The following is a 24,335-nucleotide window of genomic DNA, read 5'->3' on the forward strand; positions in this document are numbered from 1 at the left end:
CACTGCCGGGGTAAAATGCACAGTTTGCTTTAGAACAGAAGAGGAGAAACAACAGGAGCTCTTTTGGAGGCAAATGTGGGAGCTCAACTCCCCAGTTTTTTTTTTTTTTTTTTTCACAATCACCGGTATTAAAAGCGAGAACGTTTCATTTGGGCTATCTCCATTCAAATCCAACACAAATGTCATTAGCATGAGAATATTCTAGCAAGAGCTAATACTCTTACCAACAAATCGATGTGTTGTGGTCCTATTTCAATTTATGTTACACATTTGCTTTAAAAGAGACCCACACAAGTACTGAGATTACATTTAGATAGTTGGAAGGACAGATATTTGACATAATGTGATTTTCTTAGTCTTAGTCTAAACTCCAAAATCATTATAGTTGCCATTACTAGTTAAGGAACAGTAGACATGCCTTTGTCATATGAATGGTTTGAGTGTAAACTACAATGACAGTGATTTCTCAGATTTGATTTACGATCATTTCCGTCCCCAAAGTAATCACAGGACCTCTCCTTTTTTCTGTATCTGCTCTGTGTTGGAGAAAAACGTTCTTGATTCTGTGGGTCGAGGAATGTAACTCACATCTCTGCCGTAGCCAGCCGTGGAGGTAATGTACTCGCGTGTTGGCGCTTGTCTGGGAACATGTGCCTCCTCTCATATTAATAGCGATAGCTTGCCAACAGTACCAACACTAGCTGTTCATCTGCTAACCACTTTAGATAGAAACAGAGCAAGTAACCCATTTCCTTTCATTTGCAGATACGGAACACAATTCACAAGGGTAAAATAATATGAAATTCCTCAAAAATTGGTCAGAGGAACAAGTGCACCAAAAGATAATTAAAATAACACAAGAGAAATCTGGAAAAAAAAAAGAGATCAAGATTAGAAAACAACGTCAGTAAAAGTAGTTCTAGGGAAAAAAAAGAAGAAGAAAAAAAGAAAAATAAATTCCTGACAATGACAATGATGGCTTCCTCTCTGTCTAATATAAACATACCAGCATGATCACTTTTGCCCCCTCAGGCTAGAGTATTCTTCCAGTTCCATTTTGAAAGCTCTCTGCGAATGCTTGAAATGTTTCTTTGATTTTTTCTTTCTTATTTGGCTGTATCTGGGCAATGTGTTAACGTGTCATTGTTGATGTAGCTCCTTACGGCTACACTTAGAGAGGTTTGAAGACAGACAGAGATTTCCCTCTCGACACATGTTTTCTGTCCACCGAGAGAGGAAAGAATATGTCCGCCAGTGAGAGGATATGTAAAGGTCACCGGGGTCAGATGTCCCTGCTTGACTGATGAATTCAGGAGGGAAAGAGCTAATCCCAGCCTTCCATATGCCTCCCATGTAGTTTCCCCTAAGTGTCTACCACACACGGCTGAACTCACATGGTTACATAGGGGCGCTACATACTTCTGTTTGATTTGATAATTAGATTTCATCTCGTTGTGTTTTACAACAGATTCGAGGTTAATATAAGAGTCAAACTCTGTGTAAGTCTATGAGAACAACCTTCAGTTTTCACAGGAGCAAATAGAACATGACTGCTGAAACTGTAATGGGATTTTTCAGCGTTCAAAATTGTTTGAATGTTGAAATCTTCATTATTTTTCAAGCTGTCTGAAAACTGACTGAACTCTGCTTTCAGGTAGCAAGAACTTGTAAGGAAAGGATTGCATAACCTTTTCCCCAGCAATGGAAAATGGAATACCTGAAGTATGAGACTAATACACAAATTATTCTAAATGTAGTGCATTGGAATGTGAAAGAAGGCAAAGGTGGGTCAAAAGTAAACCAAAAAAGCTCAGCGATACAAAATATGCACCATGGCGGTTCTCCATGCTTCCAAGCTCTCTGTCTAACAAGACTGAGGGGATTTTTTTTTTTTGAGGAAACACTGCCAACATAGTCAAACAACATTAAACATGTCTGAGTTGTTTCCATTGATTACCACTGCAACCCAATGGGATTAAACTGAACCGTTCTTGCTTAACACAGAGCACACACCTGAGGCTAATGTCAGACCAAATGTCAAAATACCCACATACAGTCTACGCACTACATAATCATATTTGACATATTCATCCTGGTAAAGAAGTCCATAAAAAGAATACCTTTTGTCAAACGCTAGTTTCCACCAAATCCTCTGTACTATGTTTTCAAATGCATTATACACTTCAGGGAAGGTTCTTGGTCAAAAAAATCAAGTCTGTTCAGTGGTCAGAGGCACCATATGTTGAACTCGTGATAGCTGGGCCCACAGCCTCTATAGTGGTGTGAGGAGGGAATGCCCGTCTGTTGGGATCATAGTAGACAAACAGGGAGAGTGTCTGGGGGGTAAACTGAGTCTAATGCTCCATAAACCTCTTTATTATTTCCACGCTTAGTATCTGTACCTATTCCAGCCCTCATAACATGTCAGAAATTTCACCCATTATTGGTCTCTAATGATGCCTCATATTCAGTCAAACATAGCCAGACTGGGAGCCTCTTTCAAGGAGAAACCAAGACTTCAATTTGTAATAGATGATCGTGATTCAGCACTTGAATCATTCACTTTTCCTCGGTAGACGTGAATACGTGCCTACCATTTTGATTGTATGAAATCATCTCCCTGGATACATTTCCCTGGAGACGTGAGTGAAAGAGAGAATAAGGTTACAGTGAAGCAAGTGTGGTGAAACTGTCCTGTCACAATGTTTGGAACATTCTAGAACAAAACTCTCACATATGTTCATCCTTTAGCGCAGTGCAAAAAAAAAAAAAAAACTAAAACAAACAACCTTGACAGTTCCTACTGCCCCGCTCCAAAAAACATTCGGTCATCAGAGAATAAAATTCATTCCTTGTTGCTATCATTGTTATTTGGGCTGATGTGATGAGATACCTGACTTTGAAATGGATGAAATGGATGAAATTTAGATAATTCCAATTGACTCTTAATTGGAATATTCCAGAATTTGTGGAAGATCACCCAAACATATCCCCACTACTCCTTGGCTTGCCACCCAAAGCCTAGCCTGGAATTCAGCTCACCCAGGAGAGAGAGGGGATTTCCACATGCCTGCTGGTCGTATCTGCCACGTCATGCCTACCTATCCTCACTTCCTGGTGTCATGATAATTCCAGGAATTACATGGATGCTGCTAGAGATTAATGCAATAGAGTGGTGAGTGAATAGGTTTTCAGGTAAGGGGGAATTAATTGGCAGTCCTGTGCTGGGAGACAGCCCTCTATAAATCATAACCTGTAGCCATTAAAGAGCATTACCATAAGTCATTACCGCCACCAAGTGGTGGCTTATTGACGAGATGCCTCCAATTTCCATCAGTTAACTAATTTACAAGCAGAAAGATAAGCCTTGATATATTAAGTTCTGAGTTGTGATTCTCTTTGTTTGGTCAACTACTCTTTCATGTGCAAACAATATGTCCAACACGACTTAGCCCGGCATCAGAGTCTTTACGGTATTCATCACGGATATTCTCTGACTCACCCCTTCAAAATGACTGATTGCCTTGCATAAGCAATCTGCACAATTATGTCATTCAATAAATGAGCTGAATGTGTGCCTGGTACCTTCGCTGAAGTAAATGTGTATTTGGTATTTTTTATTTTTTTTCCTTCTGAGAATTGCCTTTTAACTCACCGCTTCAATATTAAGTCCCTATAAAAACACAGACTGAAAATTTCTGTCATTAAGGGTGCTAATAAGATGTGACACAATGATGTTGAGGTAGCCTGTTTTTTTTTTAGGCGTGACATATGCTTAAATATCCGAATCAGTAAAAAAAACAGTCGACATTTATGTGTATGTAATGCAGAAATTCAAACACATTAAGGGAGTCATTTTCATCTCAATCAAGATCCATCATAATTCTGAAAGAGTTTTCTGTTATTGGAGCCACGCGTGTGCCCATGTTTTGTAACCATGTGCTCTGGGTGACTGCGATTCCTTGCATGCGTGTGCGAGGAGTTGCTCGATGGCAACACTTCACTTCAGACAGCGTGGAGACAGACAGTTAATCACAGCCTCTGGATTTTCTTTCATTTCTTTTATTTCAGATGAAAAGAGAAAAAATGAAGAATATGTTCAACAAAAAAGTTCTCCATACACATCCATTTGAATCGAGACAAAAATGAAAAACAAAACAAAACAAACAAACAAACAAAAAACCACACACACGCGCACATTATGACTTGTATAAATGGGGAAAAACAGAACACGAATGCATGAATATACAAAAAAAATCTCTTTGAAAAAAAACAAAAAACAAAAAACGGACAGAAATGCATGAAAAAGTTTTAGATTCATTCTAATAACACAAGCAAGTTGACTGATAGATATGCTGAAAGAGACGGTCGAGTCATACTTACATCTTGCTCAGGCTGTTTCTGAGTTCAGTAAGCAACCTCATCCTAAGACTACACTCAAGACGTTGTGCTCAGGTTTGTATCAACTGATCTTAGTAACAACTGGCACGAAGAATATGATCAAACCCAACAGCTGTGCTCTTTTATCTTCAGTTTCTATCTGTACTGTGAAGCTGCCAGACATTAACCGACTTCTTGTAATCAAGTATGGGCAAATTTAGTCATAGGTCAATTTAGAAAAGAGGCAAATTTCATTTAATGGCTTTATGACCAAGACCCAGGAAGGAATCACATTGTGCATAAAAGCACTAGCTGATTTACAGTATCTGATCTATCAATTTACAGGGATTGAAATAGTTTCTCTCACAGAACTAACACTTCAAAATAATCCTACAATAACACGAAACTGACGGGCATCCAGAGAGTCCCTCTCCATGCCATATTGACCTCTAAGCCTCACTGGACAAAAGAAAAAGAAATATTTGTATATGTCTGTCAAATGAAACAACTGAAACTACACTTTAACAACAGATAAAAATGTTATCGCCCTGCTAAGTTGAAATGGAAAAAAGGCAAAACATTAATATTGAAAAAAATAAAATACATTGTTATTAGATAACATTGAAACAAAGCTTATAAACTGAGAGCTGCAATAAGTCGGAATTTAGGCTTGGATTTACTGAAAGATTTTTTTTTGTTTCATTCCATCATAAAGTGACTGTCTAATAAGCAGTGTCAATTCCTTCCATCTGAACAGTCTTTTACAGTATTTTGAGAATAACTACTGTCATATCTATGATGTTGCAAGAGAGCTGGGACCATGTCCAGACTGAATTCTTAGAACCTCATGGAATACTGCAAGGCAGACGGAATCCTCAGTCAGACGGAACACTCAGGGCCAGACGGAATCTTCTACACAAATACACCTCAGCAATATTTCAGCTGCCATGTTTGCACATTAAAATGAACAGGACTATTTACACAAAATATTACCATTTCACAAATCTGCCAAGACAGGTTGCCCATAAAAAAAGAATCTTTCATGGTAGTGCAAAAGGCTTAAACCTGCTTACACAGTAGACAAACAGGTTACCACTAATACAGTTTTCACAACTGCACCATTTGGAACCATATGAAAACCAAAAAGTATTATGATCGGTATTGGAATTGCGGCAGTTTATTATTTTAGCAACAAAGTATGTTCAAAATTTGAGCAAGACCATGGATTACACTATCTAAATGCTTTGAATACTTAAATGCTTGTGTCATGACTGGAGTAATTTGGCTCTATGTAACCACTTTTGCACTTGTTGGACTGTAATAATAAATTGTTTAGTAGGAGGCTTTGAACTTCAGTTATAAATCACATGAAATCATGTTGACGAGTGCTCAACGTCATCCCAGCAGGAGCTTTCCATATGGAGTGAAGGGAATCCATTTAAGTATAAAAGGCCAGTATTCACAGCTACAGGGGAACACAGTCACTCACTCTCCTTAGTCCTTTCACAAATAGGAATATAAAATCGCACGCCGGGGAGCAAATCACATGGAGTCGTAAGCGCCGCGACTTTTTATTTTTTCTCTTTTTTCAGTGTCTGTAAATAGTTCCAAAGATCTTTGACTACCTGGAAAAAAGACAAAAAGGAGAAAGAGAGAAAGAGAGAAAAAAGACAGGGCGCGTTAGAAACCAGCAGAGAGATTCATATGTAGCAGCTCATTAAGATGCTTAATAATTAGAGTTGCATGACTCAGTTTTGACTAGAAAGATCCACAGGGCTGCTGGCCTGGGGAACAATAAGGGTAGAGGGAGGGGGGGGGGGAGGGGACCGTAATTGTACATACCAGAATGTATGACTAGTGCCTCAGTCTGACAGAAACATGTCTCACATCTCTGTCTGGCGTATGGACCAAAGTGGTTCCAGAAATGTTTCGACACTCTTGAGATCAACAAAGCGGTGACCCTCCCCTCCCCTCTCCACCAACTTATCCCTGCCCAACCCACCCATTCCACATCAAGAGAGTCCACCTGCAGCACACAGCTCATAATGACACAGCACATGCAAATGGAAGCTCTGCTATGTGAACTCAGATATAACAAAACCTGCTGCTCATTAGAGGCAGCCTGCTGTAACTGAGCATCTCTCCATAAACACACACACACACACACACACACACGTGCGCGCGCCCGTGCGTGCACAGGCGCACACACGCGCACACACGCACGCACACACCAATACAAAATAGGTAAACAACTTTAGCTAAACAAATATTTCTCAGACAGGATGACCTACGTGGAAAAAGAAATACTAGGCTTCAGGAGAGATTTTCTCCTTCACCCAAGCTCCTATTCATGGCTAGTTTTTCAGGACCAGAGACAAGAACTCCATCTAGGCCAGGCAAGGAGTGAGCCATCCTCTCTTTTAGAGTTCTCTATCGATCAGCGAGCGGCGTGAGTGGTTTGATTCCAGTCAGAGCCTCTGATACACTTATTTCTCCTTCAGAGGGTGGCTATTCATTCCTAGTCATCCACAGAAAAACTGATCATCCAACTGTGATGTACTTATACTGTACCATACAAGTCTGGCCACAAATACATATATTTCACCTCAACACAAATCACCTCATCACAGCATAAAAGATGACATTGTTACATCTACGATACTTACTTCTTTGTCTGTGATCTTCCAAGAACTTTTGGCATAATTCTCAAACTTCTGTTCGGTCTTTGGAAGAGCCTTCCCCTATTTGAATTAGAAAAAAAAAATGTCTTTACGATCACATGATAAACATATGTTCCTCATAAAACGTTATGATCAGTGCATTAAACCTCTTTTTATGTCAAAATGACCCACTCTCATCTAAAGCAGGCCCCAACATGTTTATGAATGAAAAAGGAAAAAAAAAAAAAAATCGACACATCGAATGCATAGTTAGACGGACAACTGTTTCCAAATTCCAGTCCTGGGAATCCTTTAACCAGCCAATTTCTTTCCAGTCCAGCACAAAGTCATCAGATTCACAATCCTTTAACCAGCCAGTTTCTTTCCAGTCCAGCACAAAGTCATCAGATTCACATATCGGGCTCTTGCTAATTAGCGAACAAGCTGACTAAGATGTCTTGGTGCTGAGCTCGAACGAAAACATCCTAACAAATGGGTTTTTTGGATTGAAACTGAGAAACACTGATTTGGATATGTCATCAGGAAATATCGGGAGTAAGTCCACCAGCGAAATAGCAGACAGTACCTAAGAGCGCATAGCAGAGAGCGGAGTCACGGCTCGAAAAATGTCAGCATGTGTGGTCAGCTGCTTGTGCAATAAGATCCATCTGATCAGTGTGTGAGGTGAGCTGATTGAGGAAATGACCTGGCCGGCTCAGGAAGGCTCTATAATCCCTGATCTGATGTCATGGACAAGGCAGAAGCTGATCGCTGTGCCCCAGGCCTGCTCGTTAGGGGAGAACTCATTAACGGTACATCTAAAACATGTTTTCTGCTGAGCTGGCCTTAAACAGGAAATCCACATAAAAAAAAAAAAACTCACAGCGAGAGTGGACGTTCATCTCAGTTAACGTATGCTTGAGAGCACGGTAACGCAAAGCGAATACACAAGGTCGTAGCGCTATCCAAAGAAAGCATGAGCTATGGCTTTGAGTGGGTGATCGTCTAAACAGGAAAAGTGAATAAGCCCAGGCGGCGATTTATCAGACAAAACCTGTCACAGATGATAGCTTGTATCCCGATTTACACGAGGTGTTTCTAACAACAGTGTATAAGAATCGATTTGGTAATTCATAGTAACAGCTGTGTACAAAACTACCGCATATCCAAAAATTTGTCATTACATGTTCCGTAGCCTAGTTATGGACGACGAGGGCGCGCTAGTTTGCTTACCTCTTTCGCAGCTGCTGCTAGACGACTCTTGATTTCGGTTAAGCTTGGGGTCTTTCCAGAAGGACCAGCTCCAGACTTATTCTTTCCTTCAACCGGGGTCTGCAAACAAAAAAGCCATCCAGTGTGACCCCTTGGCAGTCAATAGAGTACAGTTCACACAAAGACAAGCCAAACCCAACCACCAGGACAGTGTAGATTTAACTCACTGAAACCAGATATGATTACTGAGGGATAATGATTGAAAAACAAACAACAAACAACCCCCCCCCCCCCCCCCCCCCCCCCCCCCCCAAAAAAAACCACATAAAATACACACGCACACGCCGTAAATGATGAAAATGCCTCGCTTGTCCTATCAAGAGCAATTACTCGAGAGTTGCTTCTGAGCACATTACAAGTGACTTACCGATAACACTAAAGCATAATGATCTGAAGAGGAAATACACACATACCAAAAAACGACAATTTCTCAGCGTTTGTGCTCCGGGGTTTCGATTGGTCGGCATGACATGATAACATGTATCTCCATACACCTCCAACCTATACCTCTGTCTCATGATCTTTTCAAGATTTTCACAAGGCCACTTCCTCAGCACAGTTAAGGATGATGCTGGGGTGTGTGTGTTTTTGTGTGTGTGTGTGTGTGTTGTAAGGGTACGTGTATGGCAGCAGGACCATGAGAAGTCTGCCCAAGCCCAAAACTACAACTAAAGGACGCAATGACCCATTTAGCCCTCTGTCTGATGGTCCAGCCCGAGCATTGAGCTGGAGACCGATTAAAGCGGAAAAAAAAAAAAAAAAGACAGAAAATTCTCCACTAATGACAGCACCTTCCTACAAATGTGGTGGGGTACAAATTATCCTTTTATTGCTTCCAAGCGAGAGAGGGCAAGCCCAAACTTTTCACTGAGCAAAAGGAGGAGGAAAGGACTGTTTGCCAAGAGGAGAAAAAAAAAAAAAAAGAAGTTGTTTTTCAGTGTCAGGATCCTTGCTTGCAACGCTTGTGTGTGTGAAAGAGGTCAACGTCTCAGTCGTCATTTTCGCATGGTTGGGGTGTACGACTTGTCAGCAATATAAATATCTTTACGTCAACAGGACACTGAGAAAGAGGAATTCCAGGCTTCATAAACAATTCCCCTGACATATAGGGATTGTTCAGCCTACACTACAGATTGTATCACTCCATCTTTACGACGGGGACGTAGCATAATGGGATTTTAAACACTGTAGGTTGAGACGCAGTAACTGTACTGACAATAAAAGCGCCGTCCAGAAAGTTTTGATACATTTTTTTTTTAACAACTACAAACCTTAAAAACCTTCTTTGCAATTGTATGAGCTTAAAAATTAAAACAGTTTACGAAGTCAAAAATGTCTTGTGACCCATTACTGAACAGGTTCAAAGGGATCTGCATCAGAAAAACGCTAAAAGTGCATAGTTTGTGTGTGTGTGTGTGTGTGTGTGCATGTGTGTGTGTGTATGTACAAGCATGAGTGCTGGACTAAAGAGCTGGAAGAGAGGTTTGACTCGTGACAGGTGTGGTCAGCTCTGATCAGGGAAACCACTGAGGACCTCCAAAAAGAGTGTGACACTAACACACGCCACATACACCAGAGCGGCACTTAATACCAAACAAGGCCTGTCCATACACGCAAGCTTGGAATCTGTTGTGATTGTAGGGTTTCATTGATGGACAGGGCCCTGTTTTTAACGAGAGAGACAGAGAAGGAGAGAGACTGAGCAAAGGGGGAGAGAGAGAGAGAGAGAGAGAGAGAGAGAGAGAGAGAGAGAGAAAGAGAGAGAGAAAGATTTACCAGGGTACACAGTTTTAACTCAGTGAAATTTTTGCCCATCTTCAGATGGGGTCAATTCCTTTTTGGCCCATCTCATTGTCAAAATTAAAGCCAGACAACAGCAGGTGTGGGACCATGGGAACTGGCAGTGATGAAGAGAACCAATCCCTATATATTAAGTAGGCTATTGGTTTACTTGAAATGAGTACTGCCCAACAGTAATCCTGGCAACCTATCCTGATTGATGGTAGATTTTCCATTCCAGGTCAATCCCAGCATTAATCAAAGGCTAATCAAAGTCATTAGCATTAGCAAAACTAGAGCAACACAAGCATACAATCTCAGTTCGAGCACTATCACAGACTGAGTGAATGTCTTCTTTCAGGATAATGTCACCACTCAGTAGGCCGACACTTCCAAACCTGAAACTGAAGCTACTTAAGATAAAGAGAACAAACAAGTAAAACAAGCAAAAAAAAAAGAAAGAAAGAAAGAAAGAAAGAAAAGAAAAGAAAAAAAAGCGATCTTTCCCTTCTCTAAGAAAGCAATAATCCTCTCTTTCCTGCTCAGAAATTGACGTTCATCTCAGAGATCAAAAGGTATCAAATTAAAGGACGAATGCACAAACACACACGCACATGCACACACACACCTCTCCCAGACTGCAGTGGCGCGCACACACACACACACACACACACACACACACACAAACACACATATGCGGATGGCTCAAGGCCAGAGAAGCCTGTCCTGTGTATTTATTATAGAGGGACGGCTTTTTCTTCTGAGAGGAGGACAGCTGTGGACGTGAGACAGCTGATAAACAGAGAGCGCTGCGAGCTTTTTAATCTATGACAGACGTTGATTACAGATGCCACGGCACATGTGACTTAATCACTTGCACACTATCATTTGATGTAATCATCTGTCCTCGTCGCTCTTTCTGCACTTGTACGGCTCTGACACCCTGGCCTGCCCTCGCTGACACCACGGATGGTGCCTCAAACAACGGGGCGCTTATGAAATCTGTTTATTATGGGCAAAAAGCAAAGATCTATCTCAATGGCTTTGAACCGACAATATTACTTGGTGTTACAGATTTTAGACGCATTTTTTGTTTGTTTGTTTGAAACCACATGTTTTGTTGAGTAGCAATTCTGGATGTAAAAAGTTTTTTTTTTAATTTTATCTTCTTTGGAAAGGGCCGTTAAGGCTGTGCGAAGCGTGACTGGTTGTCGGGTATCTGACACAGGTTGGGATTTATGCTATCTTCCTGCCCAACTAAAAGGCAGCTAACAGTTTTATGACCACGTCACCTGCCCTGAGACAGACAAGATTAGTCATCTCTGCCTCTCACACATTTACAGCACACACACACAGACACACACACACACACACACACACATACACACACACACACACACACACACACACACACACACACAAAAACCCATTTTCAAATCTCTGAACCGCTAAAACAACACGAGCACACAGATCTCTGGAGAGTACAATGAGTGCGCGGCGTGATTACTCCTGTATGTGAAGGAGTGCAGTGATGAGTAATGGATCGTTGCACATCCCATAATCAGCGGCGTCCTAAACAAAGGGCCTACTTCCTCCCTCCTCGGGGCCCGAGAGAACATCAAACTCTAATGAGAGCTATTCGGACAGGTGTGTCCCGGAAACCAGGGTGTGTGAGTTAACAGAAAGGTAGGGTGTTAGAGGTTATCGGATGGTGCCGATGTGCGTGTGTGTAGTTCTTTAAGTGGCGAGAGGTTCGCAGGTGGAATCGGGTTATCTAATCTTCCTCCACCTTTTTAACAGCTACCATCTTACGTCTGAACGCAGTTATTACAGAATTAGCCATGCTCACTCACAGACACACACACACACACACACACACACACACACACAGAAAATACCCCTGGGCCACCTTACACACAAGGTAATTAGCACTCCTCACAGTAAGCACCTCCTGAGGTAATAACACACTAACCTGTCCCTTTGTAATCAGGTCAAGTGAATTGTCATCAGGAGCATAGAAGAGCTTGTTTAGGCATTCTTAAGAAGAGAAAGTTGTTTAAGTGTGAGAGTGAGTTTGTGTGTGTGTGTGTGTGTGTGTGTCGTGAGTTGATTTTGAAGGTGGTCTGTATACACAGGTCTCCTGTCAGGGGTCAGAAGTCTAAGCCCGGCCCTGAGGGATTCTGTTTCGAGAGGTCAAACGTGTTTATATAAGTCAATCCTCTTTTTTTTTTTTCTTTCTTTTCTTTTTTTTTTTTGCATGACCTCTTTCCTTTTCTTCATCAAAAATGCACGAACTATCCGTTTCTGTTTACAGCTAATTGCCGAACAAATTAATGAAATAGTTTCGTGTTCTATTACAAACGCATGGGTTGTCAGATAGCTGGAGGCGCAGCTGCGTTCACGTTTACCCGCAGGCCACTCAGATGCCTACATTTTTCATTCAGTCAGTGCCTCGTTCAGATGCATGTTTTTCATTCTAATGCTTTGCTCAAGACTCTTTTAAAACAGAAACACATTTCCAGCTGAGGGCTCATTATCGTGTACTGCAGACTTCGGTTTGGTCCCAATTAACCTGGTGACTCAACTACCTCATCTTCCTTTGAGTACGCTGTGCCTAGGAAATAACGTTTATTCGGATAGCTCTGTGATTTTACACTAACAATTAAAGCAAAGCAACATCAAAGACGTCTCATCTATATACAACTGCATGTGTACCGAGGAGAAAAAAAAAAAAAAAAACAACAAAAAAAAAAAACAGTGATTACGCCAAAGTCTGGCAAATTTATTTCAGATTCTCAACCTCAGCCGCTGCCAAGGGCCATGACTTTTCGATGAGTTTGTTTTGAAAACCAGACCACAAATGACCCCTCCAATTGAATGTTTGGGATTGTTGCCATAAACATCTATTTAGGAGCCTTCACGGCTTGCTCGCCTGAGAAAACATTCTGGGATAACTTCGCCCCTTTTTTTCGAGATTTGAAAGAAAACTTTGCGACCGAATGTCAAGAGTCATTCCAAAATCACTGTGTTAATCTTCTCACTCATTAAAACTGCACTGAGGCATTTTCAATCTATTCCAAAAATTAGACAGAAATAACAGCCCTGAGGATTTAGAACAGTGTGTCTCTGGTGGATTGGGCTGTTGTTAGCCTACAACTGTTTGACTTTTGGACGCTGCTGAACTCATTAATCTTAAGACTGGACCATTGTGAGCGTAATTTAGCCATTGGGCTGGCTGCTGCTGCCCATCCTCTGCCTAGACCAGGAGTACTTACCCTAATATTGTAATGCTGGCTTACTTAACCTGAGACTGGACATTCTCTAACCTACCTTGGTTTGGATTTTCCCTGCAGGTGCCTCCTTCTTCCCTGAGGAGCCGTTCTGTTTGTCTGCACTTTTGGGATTCTTCTCTCCGGTCTAGGCAGAGAAAGAGAGCGTATCACATACCCACAATGCTTCTCTAAGGTGACCAGCTAACATATTCAAAGCTGTCAAAAAGAAATTAATTCTCCTAATGAAAGCATAAAAGTGTTAATTCTCCTAACGAAAGCATAAAAGTGTTATGTAATTAAGGTGGCAAAATGATATTCAAAAATAAGAGGCAGTCAGATCAGTTCCTTTCTGGCGTAGAGAGTTTCGGATTGATTTATGCCTTTTCTGTGTCAACCTCTGTCATCTTTTTTTTTTTTTTTTTGATCTTTTTTGGTCAGCTGTCAGAGAGCAATGAAAAAAGTGTTGGGCAATTTGTACATAGTGTAGCCTGTCTAGTCAGGGCCTGAAGCGGACGAGTATTCTGTCACTATTCAGCAGGCTATGAGAGAGACGAGGAAATGGGGGGGGGGGGGGGAGAGGGAGAGAGAGAGAGAGAGAGGGAAAGAGGGATCATACGAGAAGTGGGAGAAAGGGTAGAGAGTAAATCAGCGAGTGACAGAAGTGTTCAGCAGTCATCTCCCCCTGAGGCAAAGAATCAGCTCTCACAAAGCAGGTATGCACGCCTAGTCCGCTTTGATCTCTCTCCCTCACACACACACACACACACACACACACACACGCACACACACACACAAACACGCACACACAGATATAAACAAGCTTTTAAAACACAAAGGCCAGGTGCACCAGAGGACTGTTTGACAATGAGAGGAGGGAACTGGTGGAGTAGGAGAATGAAAGATGAAAAGTGGGGGTGAGAGGGGGGGGTGAGAGTAGGGTAACCCCACGTGTGAACCATGCCCTTCTATCCGTGCCCCCTTTTCTAACATGCATCTCCTTCAGTAAAAGAAGGCTGAGGCGCAGAGGACTGGGGGGGGTAAATTACAGGGGAGAAATGCAAACATTATGCTGTAGACCTTGCACTTCAGCCTGATTCAAATACACACATTTAGGCTTGAACTCAGAAATCCCCCATTCCAAAACAAATCATATCATATTTAAATTCAGAGAGTTTAAATGAGCAGCTCTAAATTCAACGACGTTTGATTATTCCAATATGCTCATACGACTCATCTGCAACATGACCGACATTAAAACTCCGAACGCAACATCTGAAGAGTACGCTTTGATTAGCGGTAACAGAGATGAAACGGATCAGACCTGTGTTTGGAACGGAGTGTGTGAGGGTTCATGGAGATGTAAGAATGTAAGGACGATGTGAGGACCCTGTGTGTGTGTGTGTGTGTGTGAATGCACCCGGGACCTGCTTTCCTCATCTGTAACCACTTTCTTTTTTCTCTTTGACTTCTCCTCAGGTACACACTGTCACCTGCTGGCCGGTTTACACATTTTCCAAAACTAAAAGGTTGCCTCTCTTTTGATTTGTCCCAGATTTTTATTTATTTTGCACTTTAAAATAATAGTACGAATAGATTCTAGAAAGTTCTGGCCATACACCAGCCATGTCTGAGGCTACAAGCAGGGAAATCTGTTAGATAAACAGACATGTATACAAACCTGTCTGACTAACTAAACACTGATGCAAAAAGTGAAAAGCTTAAAAGGACAAGCCAACAAGTGCATATTATGTAAGGCTTAATCCACAGCAGGTGAGTCACTACCACAAGATAAAGTGAGACGGGGTGGTTAAGATCCCGACACAAATGATGACCTGCTGTAATGATGATCGCTCACCTCACATCATCTTAATCATTCCGGGGTTGCTTGCTTAATTTACTTAATCTAGTCCATTTTCATGAGGAAAAAAAAAATGTTTAAACTGATTGAATTATGGACTGTTGGTTTCTCTTCTACAAAGCACAGTTCCACTTTCAATAACTTAGAAACCATGTTGACTACATTAATTCCAACCTAGCAACCGTAAACAAAAAGACGCTTGTCAGCGCTCGAGGTTTGTGCTGGCTAATGGCCCTCGCATTGCTAGCGACGTGTTGCAAGGTTACTGGAAGAAGACTATGCAACGAGACCAGCAGTCATCGCCCACAAAAATATTACATTAATAAATGATATATATGTGTCACACCAGCTTACTGTTTATTAATGACAGCAAATGTGTCGATAATATGCTCATTGTGTAATTGGCTATACATTTGTGTAAATATATAAATATATACATAATTTCAAAGATTCTGATCTGAGAGACTACAACTTTCAGTCTTTCTGGTGGAACCAGTTGAGGAAGGGGAACTTACTACTTTTGTCGGGGGTTTGACAGAACTCTTTTGTGTGGTCTTTTCTTCTTCATCATCTTCATCATCCTCTCTGAGGAGAGATCCACCCCGGTTTTAGGTTATAGAAAAAGAGAGAGAGTATGTATATACCACTATTAATATGCATCCTTTACATATCTTATCACTTTAAGCCCATTTGTAATTTACAGATTCTCACTCAATATTTTATGAGACAAACACAAGCTTCAGAGAGCAAGATAAATGCCCTTACTCATCATCATCTTCATCATCGTCTTCCTCACTGTCATCCTCATCATCGTCATCTTCATCATCATCATCTGACTCCATTTTCAGCTTTTTCTAAGAGGATCAAATGAGTCACATGGTAACACATGAATGCTCACCTTGGCACAGTAAAACACAACAAAACATACACACAACGTAAGTCAGATACACTGAGCATGAAAAAAAAAAAAACCCCAAAACTTATCACATAAAGATGTCACTCTCTGAGATACTATATGAAAAAATACAACACGACGACACCCTTTGGGTACCTTTATTAAACAAACACAATTCAATCAAGAACAGGTTGTTTTCATCCCTAATAAGCAAAGAGCCTAAACAGAACAGAAGGGGTCGCGTAACAGAGGTCACAGCGTCACAACACGACTCGAGCCTGATGTGGTCTAGCACTATCCCGCGAGTGAACTGGGACGTCAGGGCGAGCCTTGAGAGACATCCCCTGACCTCCCACTTCCCTCAAACACAGGGTGTGGCAGTGACCCCTCGGACGACCTCGGCCCCGCTGAGAATTTGCGGGGTGATCTTGGGTGATGTGTTTCGTCCAGGACACCAAGACCTGTCGACGGGCCGATCAGGCATTGCAAGACTTCCTAAGGATCATATATGAGACGCCTGGCGGAGACCATGCATCACAGAGGTGCAGTTTGCATCACAGCTAAGGGAGGGAGGACACACACGATATTCAGGACCGCTCTCACGTTGTGTTTGACTGCAGCGACGTGCATATCCCCGTGTCTTTCTGGTCGTGACCGTTATTTGTGTTTTTGTTGTGACTTTTGTGGCACCATACCGTGTTCTGTTTAGACTTTTTGCTTACCTGTCATGGAGTCAACCTGTTGATAATCCGACCGTGTCATCCTGCCATTTTATTTTTTTTTTTTCATAAAATATTTCACAAAGTGTCCTCTTAAAGGTTTGATCATAATTTATGCTCACTACACTCGCTGTAAATATGGAATTTGTAGTCTCTGATTTTAAAAATACATCATTTTAGCCAGTCTGAAAAGCATTTCACATGCAGAAAAACACTGAGGTTTACCTGAAGAGGAGCTTTCTTAAGTACCATGTTAGAAGGCCTCTTCACTGGGGAAGAGTTGTTCTCCTCTTCCTCTTCATCATCAGATTCTTTCATACCTAAACGGACACCAGACCAACTCCATTAGGCTGTTACAATAATAACATGCTGAGCATGTTCTATGGAAGAAATGACAGACAGATGTGTACTGGCCTTTGATAAAAGAGACTGACTTACTGACAAAGTGCTGCCCACTTATATAGACCGGGCCTCCACCAGACCGGAGACGGAAAGATACAGGTGGGGTGACCTCAAAACCTCCCAAACTCAACTAGGAGAGAGAGACAGAGAGAGAGAGAGAGAGGGAAAGGGCTATGAAAACTAAGCCATCGACATTCAGGTTTCCAAACCTGACTGAAAGCCACACTGAAGACACTTTAAAGATTCGAGCGGCGCGTAGGTTGAGGGAGTGCTGCGTGAGCCTACAAATGCATGGACAGACCATTCCTGACACAACTGCCACTGCCCATCAGTACCATCACCTTAGCACCTAAAGTATTTATTTTACAAACACGATGATTATCTCACCAATGTAACAGACACAGACATGCATTCTGAACATAGCATTCTGAAAAAAACTACCAATACCAAAACATCTTTTCTCTCATTGCATGGTTGTGCAACTCCAAATGTCAACGTGCAGCCAAAGATTGTGAATGAACAGTCTGGTATGCCAGGTGATTGCACTGGTATCCATGGAGACAGAACATAAACATCTGAAGGTGTGGTAACGTGCCACAGTACAAATGCTTAAACTGACAGACAGAAGACTAACAAGGGATTAAAAAGATTATGGAAGTACATCTATACAAAAGGAAAAAAAAAAAAAAGATTAAACGGGATTTAAAAAAAAAAAAAAAAAAATTGTTGTTAATTATAAACACTGGGTACACTGTAAATTTCATCTCAGCTCATATTTCTTTTTTTTCGTTTGCTGAGTGAAAATGCAGTCCAATATGCTCTTTGCTGCAAAGCTTGCATTTTGTTTGCACAAAGGCATGGCAATGATTGTGACTTGTCATATTTTCCATGAATGGTGTTGAGGATGGTTAATGAGTGTTGTTATGGAGACTGTACTCTCTGTGCCAGATGTGATAGAGGCTCTGCCCCTCCTTGAAATGGTCGAGTCAGTTGGGACTCCAGTGGCTTTTAACAGAAAAGGAATTTTTATGAGACACATTCCCCCAGCGCTGTGAAATAAATGCAGCTTTCCGAAAGTCGACACGGGGATACGAGTTGACGACGGGATACGGGATTGATGACGTAAGGTTAAATCGGTTGACATTAGCTCCATCGTTATGATTGCGCTATGAAGCAATAAAGCTGCTTGCCACAGTTGAACTTGAAAAGATTCGCCGTTTCCAAGCAAAAAGCGCGAGCTGAGCCTGACGTCATGCCACAAAGACGCGTGGACTATTTGTCAAAACTGCTTTTTGTGTTGCTATTTACTGAACTACCTCAGAAAAATGCCTATCTTTATTGTTTTTTTCAACCCGTTATGCAATGAGACTCTGAAGAGCACGGGTGTGTCCTTCTCAGAAACAGTCCAAAGTAATCTATATACTGTGACTGGGACATGTTCTGCCCCTCCCCCCCCCACCCCCCACTTCACAAAACAGACGTTTGGAGGATGCCCCCCACTGCACATTTTTAAATGGACTTATCATGCAGTGTTTATAAGGAGATTAAGTGCCTTTGTTTTATCAAGTGACCTTGTGCCTCCTGTCTCTTATTTTAAAGAGCTGCTTTGCAAACTTCAAGGTCAATTTCTGGGAATGTAGTACGGTTATACTGTGCATCCATCCAGGGTGGTAATTCAGTATAATCCTTGTTTTCCGCGTTGCGATGGAAATCAGTAGGGGTGTAACGTTTTTGTGCTGAAACCGAAAACCCCAGCTCTGTGGTCCTTGTTTCGGTTCAAAGTATGTTTGCAGTTAACCGTGGATTTTTTTTCCCCTCGGCTGTTGTAAGTGAAGGTTTCTTTTTCCCAAACAAAATACACGGAATATATATGGCTAGTATTGGAGAATATTAAAGAGTGTTTGCGATTTAACATTAAGAATAATATTTATCATTATTTCAAACTCTTTTCTTTTTCATGCAAGAACATATATGCACTATGCCCATCATATGGTGCATCAAATTCTTTACAGGGAGGATGCTTCTGCGAGTTTTAATGACCATGTAGACCGAATAACCATTTTAAATAACACATGGAGCCATTACTCACACCATAAATAACCTAAACTATTTTGGAATTTATGAATCCACAGAAATAAAATAGATTCTTACACTCATTTCCTAAAATAAGGACTTTAAAATAAAAGGTACTGAACATAAGTTTTCATTCATTCACATTTTTTGAGTAGCTCTGTGGCTGTTTGTTAGAAATTTGTTCTTTTTGTGTTAAATTTATATGTGTTTAAAAAAATAATGCATAAAATAAACCTTTAGCTGTGTGCACATTAAATTTTATTTCAACCCAAACCGTGACACAGAACCCGAGATGCAAAGCAAACCGTGAACAGAGTGAATCATTCCACTTCTAGAAAAACATGCATCTACTTTATCTTCTGACAGTGAAACTGAATGAATGTACATGCGAGGAGAGATCGTTTTGCTTTTGAGAACCAAGTAGAGTGTGAGCCATGGTGGAAGTGATTCTGGAACAATAATAAGATCATTGTACCTTAGAGATTAGAGATTTAGTGCCTTATGCAAGACGACATCAACAGTGCCAGAAAACTTTAACTGGTCAGTGTTTCCTCCAGGGGTTTTTTTTCAGCGGCGGGAGAAAATGGTTTTGTTGTACCTGGGAGGCACACGGGCTCAGTGTGCCGGCAGTCAGAGCGGATTGTTCATATATTGAAATACACTGAATCGCATGATATGGTCACCACTGGCGTAATGCTGAACACTCACCGTGATCGGTGTGGTAGAGCCACACTGGTGTCTACCCATTTAAGGTCAAAGCCTGATAGCCAGTGCTTAGTCTTCGTTTTCTCTCCTCTCCTCCTCCACTCTCCTCTCTTTCTGCCCTCTTTCCTCTTCCACTCTGTTCTCCTACTCCACTCACCTCCACTACTCCTGCCTGTCTACTTGTCTAATAAGGTTACATGTGAGAATGAGTAATGTTAGGTAATTCTCTCACTTCACAAATATTTGATCACCCAACTGGTAAGAACATTAAAAAAGTATAGTAGCCACCACTAACGTTACATATTTTAGAACCAGAAGGCCTTTCTCTCCATTCAAAACTTCAGGGCATAGCTGAGAACCTTGAGCCCCTCCCTAGCTAAAATAACATTACCTGACTATCTTCATCATCGACATCAGGCATCTTTCTCTTCTTAGAGAAATATTTTAACAAACTCATCTGAAAATGCAATCAGGAATATTTTAATACATAGCTTATATAAACATCATTGGCAATTATTTTACCGACATTTATTGAAGTAACATTACCGGTATTATGATTCACTGAGTTTGCTATGTTAACGTTACCTAGCTAATAACGTCAGCTGGACCATTATTTCACAATATATTACTAATAATAATTAGTTGGCCATGAACATCAATAGAGAATACATTGTGAATGTTCATTTAAAAAGTAAAATCTAGCTAACTTAACGTTAAGTCTTTTGCCAGAGCCTTGGCATACATGTCTTTGATGGTGGGAGGAAACCCACGGAAACAAGGGGAGAACATGCAAACTCCACACAGAAAGGACCTGGGATGGCTGGGCTTGAACCCAGGACCTTCTTACTGTAAGGCAACAGTGCTAACCACTAAGCCACCATGAAACCCATACCTAAATCTCCCTGCTCTTTCCTTTCTCGTTTCAAATTAAAAGTCCTCTGCAGAGTCGCATAATTGCGACGTCATGGCATTTCATAAAATTCTGAAGCAACGGCGACAATAATTTAGCACTGGCGGGCCACCACTACAAAATGTATATAACGGGCACGCAGCAGGTACTCTAAAGAACATGGTGAATTTGCCCATTATTTCAGGACTCAAAGTCACCAACTGACTCCTGGTCTTATTCCTTTATCTATAGGCTACAGTTTGCCCATGTGATAACTCATTGGTAACTACATGCAAGCATAAAAGGGCAGTATAAGTATTTGTAATAGCAATGTACTTACAATGCCCTTGTGCTGATCTATAATCTGTATTAGGGGTATACAACACACAAATGGTGTGAAATGGATAAAACAAAGGCGAAGCACTATACAACTCAAATAAATTATGCATGGAACTCAATAAGAAGGATTACTGTATAGCATAAAAGTAATTCACTTACAACTTTTTTTGTTTATTCGGTTCACGCAAATTATTGAGGAGGGCCTAAAACCAGTTTCATGCAGCTCAATTAAACAAATTATGAGCCACAAGAGAACCGAATCATACTGCTTTTGAAAAGCGAGTATCGGTGCACTCACCGAAGGCAGCACAGACGGTTTCAGCACAGCCAGGGGGATTTTGATAGTCTTGCCATCATATGTCGTTCCCTCCATTTCGACCGTGTGAAACTGGTCCTCAGCCTCTGCGCCTAGACACACCTGCAAACAAGTATTCACCAAAAGTGTCAAATTGTCTTGGAGATGTACATATCTTTCTGCTATTACAGTCATCTATGTTAAATCCTGTGCGTGTATGCATGTGTGTGCATGTTGGTATGTGGGTTGTTCACACATTTAAAGACGCAGTTAAAAGCCTGATGATATGAAACACTATACCCTGTGTGTGTGAGCTGTATGGGTCACCTGACATCATCCCCCTGAAAGTTACAGCCATGTTGAGGGAGTGAGCGTTGCTGTAATGAAAACCTGGTTTGACCTACACGCTCACACGGTAAGTTTATGATGTGTTACATTAACACTGGAGATGTAAGTGACCCAGTATACATTTAGAACTTGACTTTGTAGCATAATTGAAATTACATCAGTAAATGTGTGATTGTGTTATAGCAGTCGTGTAATAACATATGGATATTACATCTAGCAATTAGATACACACATAGATATTCCTTAAAAAATATAAATAAATAAATAAATAAATAAATAAAATGTGCTTTTTTGAGACCCCATACCATATTTGATATTCAACATTTGGAAGAAGCGTTTTTGGAGGAGTTATTTACAATATGCGTAAACTACAAAAAATAATCGTTATATGGCACCATACCGCTTTGAGTGACAGTTGGTGATCCGCCTCATCATCGTCTAGCTCAACTTTGAACTCCTTTTTGTCCGCTTTTAGCGAACAACCTGCATGATATGATGAATAGCGTTCAGACACATTTTTAGAGTTCAGACAGGAGAAAAAAGTTTTCTATTACTTTTACATGATAAATATACATGCCAACCATCTGAACACACTACAAGTTTAACTGCAATACAATTAAATGTAAGATGAATAACTGTAAAGTATGAATACGTAGTACAATGCTACAATGAAACTAACCCATGAATTGCAGCTGGTTGATAGCGATTCAGCTGCAACAGCTATATTTCGCTGATGTTTGCATATGACTCACAAACGCAAATAAGCATTGCAGAAGTATTATATGATTTTCCCTGCGACTTTTTCCAGAAACTTTTCGGATTTTTCTAATTTTCCTTTTCTTGGCCTCGAAGATCCGATTTAAGCAAGAGTGTCTGACTTTGCAATCTTCTGAAGAATGGCATTGGTCTGCAAAAGCTATAGTACGTTGAATGAAGAGCTGTTAAGTCCAAACCAAAGGTTTAAGCTAAGACAGAGCTTCATTATTGCCTCCACTCATACAAACAACAGGTACTGTCTGCTTCTAGAAATAACGCACTTAAGGGTGCTGCAGAAGATAAGGTCACTAAATTAAATGTCAAATGCCGAAACGTCTTCAGTTAGAACTGCGTGTTGATTAGGCAAATGTGTTAATATTATTGTCTATACCATTACACCTTAAGTGCTTATTTTGTGAGTCTTAAGAATTAAAAACTCGATTTCAGCTAAGTAGCACGGGCTGCTTAGCTGACTAGCTAAGATCCAATGCAAATTCAATCTGTTTGCTAAGGCTAGCTAGGAATAGGCATGTGTGATAACTATCCTGTACCCCTTCGGCTCTGCCACAACATGCATGACAAAATAGCTACTATATCTGATTATATACTGTCACATAGGACCACGTTTAATGAGCTCACCAAATAAAAACATCTGAGGTCTGTTAAAGTCATGGATGTTATCTTCTTCCATATTTGCGCCACTGTAACCGATTTCGTATTTCCGGGCACCAGAGTGATGGCTGAGCGGACAAATCATCACACAGAAAGGATTTCCGCCGAGCCTCCAATACAGTCGCTACAAATGTGGTGTCAGAAATTTCGTGACCTTGTATAACAGCCAGATGGCGGCATTGCAACATCAGTTGTGGCCACACTGTGACTGCGGATTTTCATATTCCATTTCGGCTACTGATATATTTGCAGAAGATTCTTTCGGGTGTACAAACATGAATATTATTCCGTTATGATGTTTTAAACAGTGAAATGTATAAACACACGTGCACGTACACACACACACACACACACAGAGAGAGAGAAAGAGAGAGAAAGAGAGAGAACAAAAAACAAGCAACAAAAACAAAGAAAGAAAAAACAAAGGACCGAATGTTTTCAAAAATGACTTTTGGATAGGTTGTTATTCTGACTATGATCAAAAAAGTGCTGAGCTGAAAAGTGTTGACTGAAAGCTTTTGCCTGGTCTCACCTGTACAAAGGCTATACAAACATGCCCCATAACATTGAGCAATTCAAGGGGGCATGAGAATCTGTCGAGTCTTCCCGAAGAATCATAATACTGGCATTTCTTTGTGTTAGGCACAGTGTTTGATATGGGTCACTCACCTTTAAAGTCATATCTGTTTGCATTGTGTTGTTTCTCCAAAAAAAAAAAAAAAAAAAAAAAAAAACATTTTCGCCAAGCACCAGCATGAAATGTGTCAGTAATGCTTGCATTTATCAGCACCACCATGAAAAAAGTTTGACTAATATTGCTCTGTGACGTAAAAAAAAGCAAGGTTTTCTTGACAGTTGTGCAACTTAAGTCCCCCAACACCATGGCAATCATTAAGACCTTTAGAGCTGTCATGAAATAAACAGGCCATTGCTGCTCTAGATACTATTCTGTTTTCACATATCAACAACGTGTGTGTGTGTGTGTGTGTGTGTGTGTGTGTGTGTGTGTGTGTGTGTCTGT

At 40.9% G+C, this 24,335-nt stretch overlaps 1 protein-coding gene across 1 annotated transcript; it reads right to left on the reverse strand.

The window, feature by feature from the left end:
- Positions 1 to 5,637: 5,637 nt before the first annotated feature.
- npm1b (nucleophosmin 1b) lies at positions 5,638 to 23,333 on the reverse strand. The gene is made up of 11 exons (XM_030766336.1): positions 23,282 to 23,333; positions 22,287 to 22,369; positions 21,542 to 21,661; positions 17,274 to 17,367; positions 17,061 to 17,155; positions 15,987 to 16,075; positions 15,740 to 15,806; positions 13,422 to 13,508; positions 8,274 to 8,372; positions 7,043 to 7,121; positions 5,638 to 6,001 (listed from the first exon to the last, which is right to left on the reverse strand). The coding sequence occupies exons 1-11, from the start codon at positions 23,331 to 23,333 to the stop codon at positions 5,952 to 5,954; spliced, it is 915 nt and encodes a 304-aa protein (XP_030622196.1). The 3' UTR covers positions 5,638 to 5,951.
- Positions 23,334 to 24,335: the final 1,002 nt, after the last annotated feature.

The sequence above is a fragment of the Chanos chanos genome, chromosome 2 (genome assembly GCF_902362185.1).
Source record: "Chanos chanos chromosome 2, fChaCha1.1, whole genome shotgun sequence".
Lineage (NCBI taxonomy): Eukaryota > Metazoa > Chordata > Actinopteri > Gonorynchiformes > Chanidae > Chanos > Chanos chanos.

Bases quoted from the DNA above. Each gene is read 5' to 3' on its own strand.
- npm1b (XM_030766336.1), bottom strand. From the start codon at position 23,333: ATGGAAGAAGATAACATCCATGACTTTAACAGACCTCAGATGTTTTTA. The intron at 17,156-17,273 runs GTAAGTCAGTCT...GTGTCCGTTTAG, and splicing joins AAGTGGGCAGCACTTTGTCA to GTATGAAAGAATCTGATGAT. The intron at 7,122-8,273 runs GTAAGCAAACTA...TAATTCAAATAG, and splicing joins TAGCAGCAGCTGCGAAAGAG to GGGAAGGCTCTTCCAAAGAC.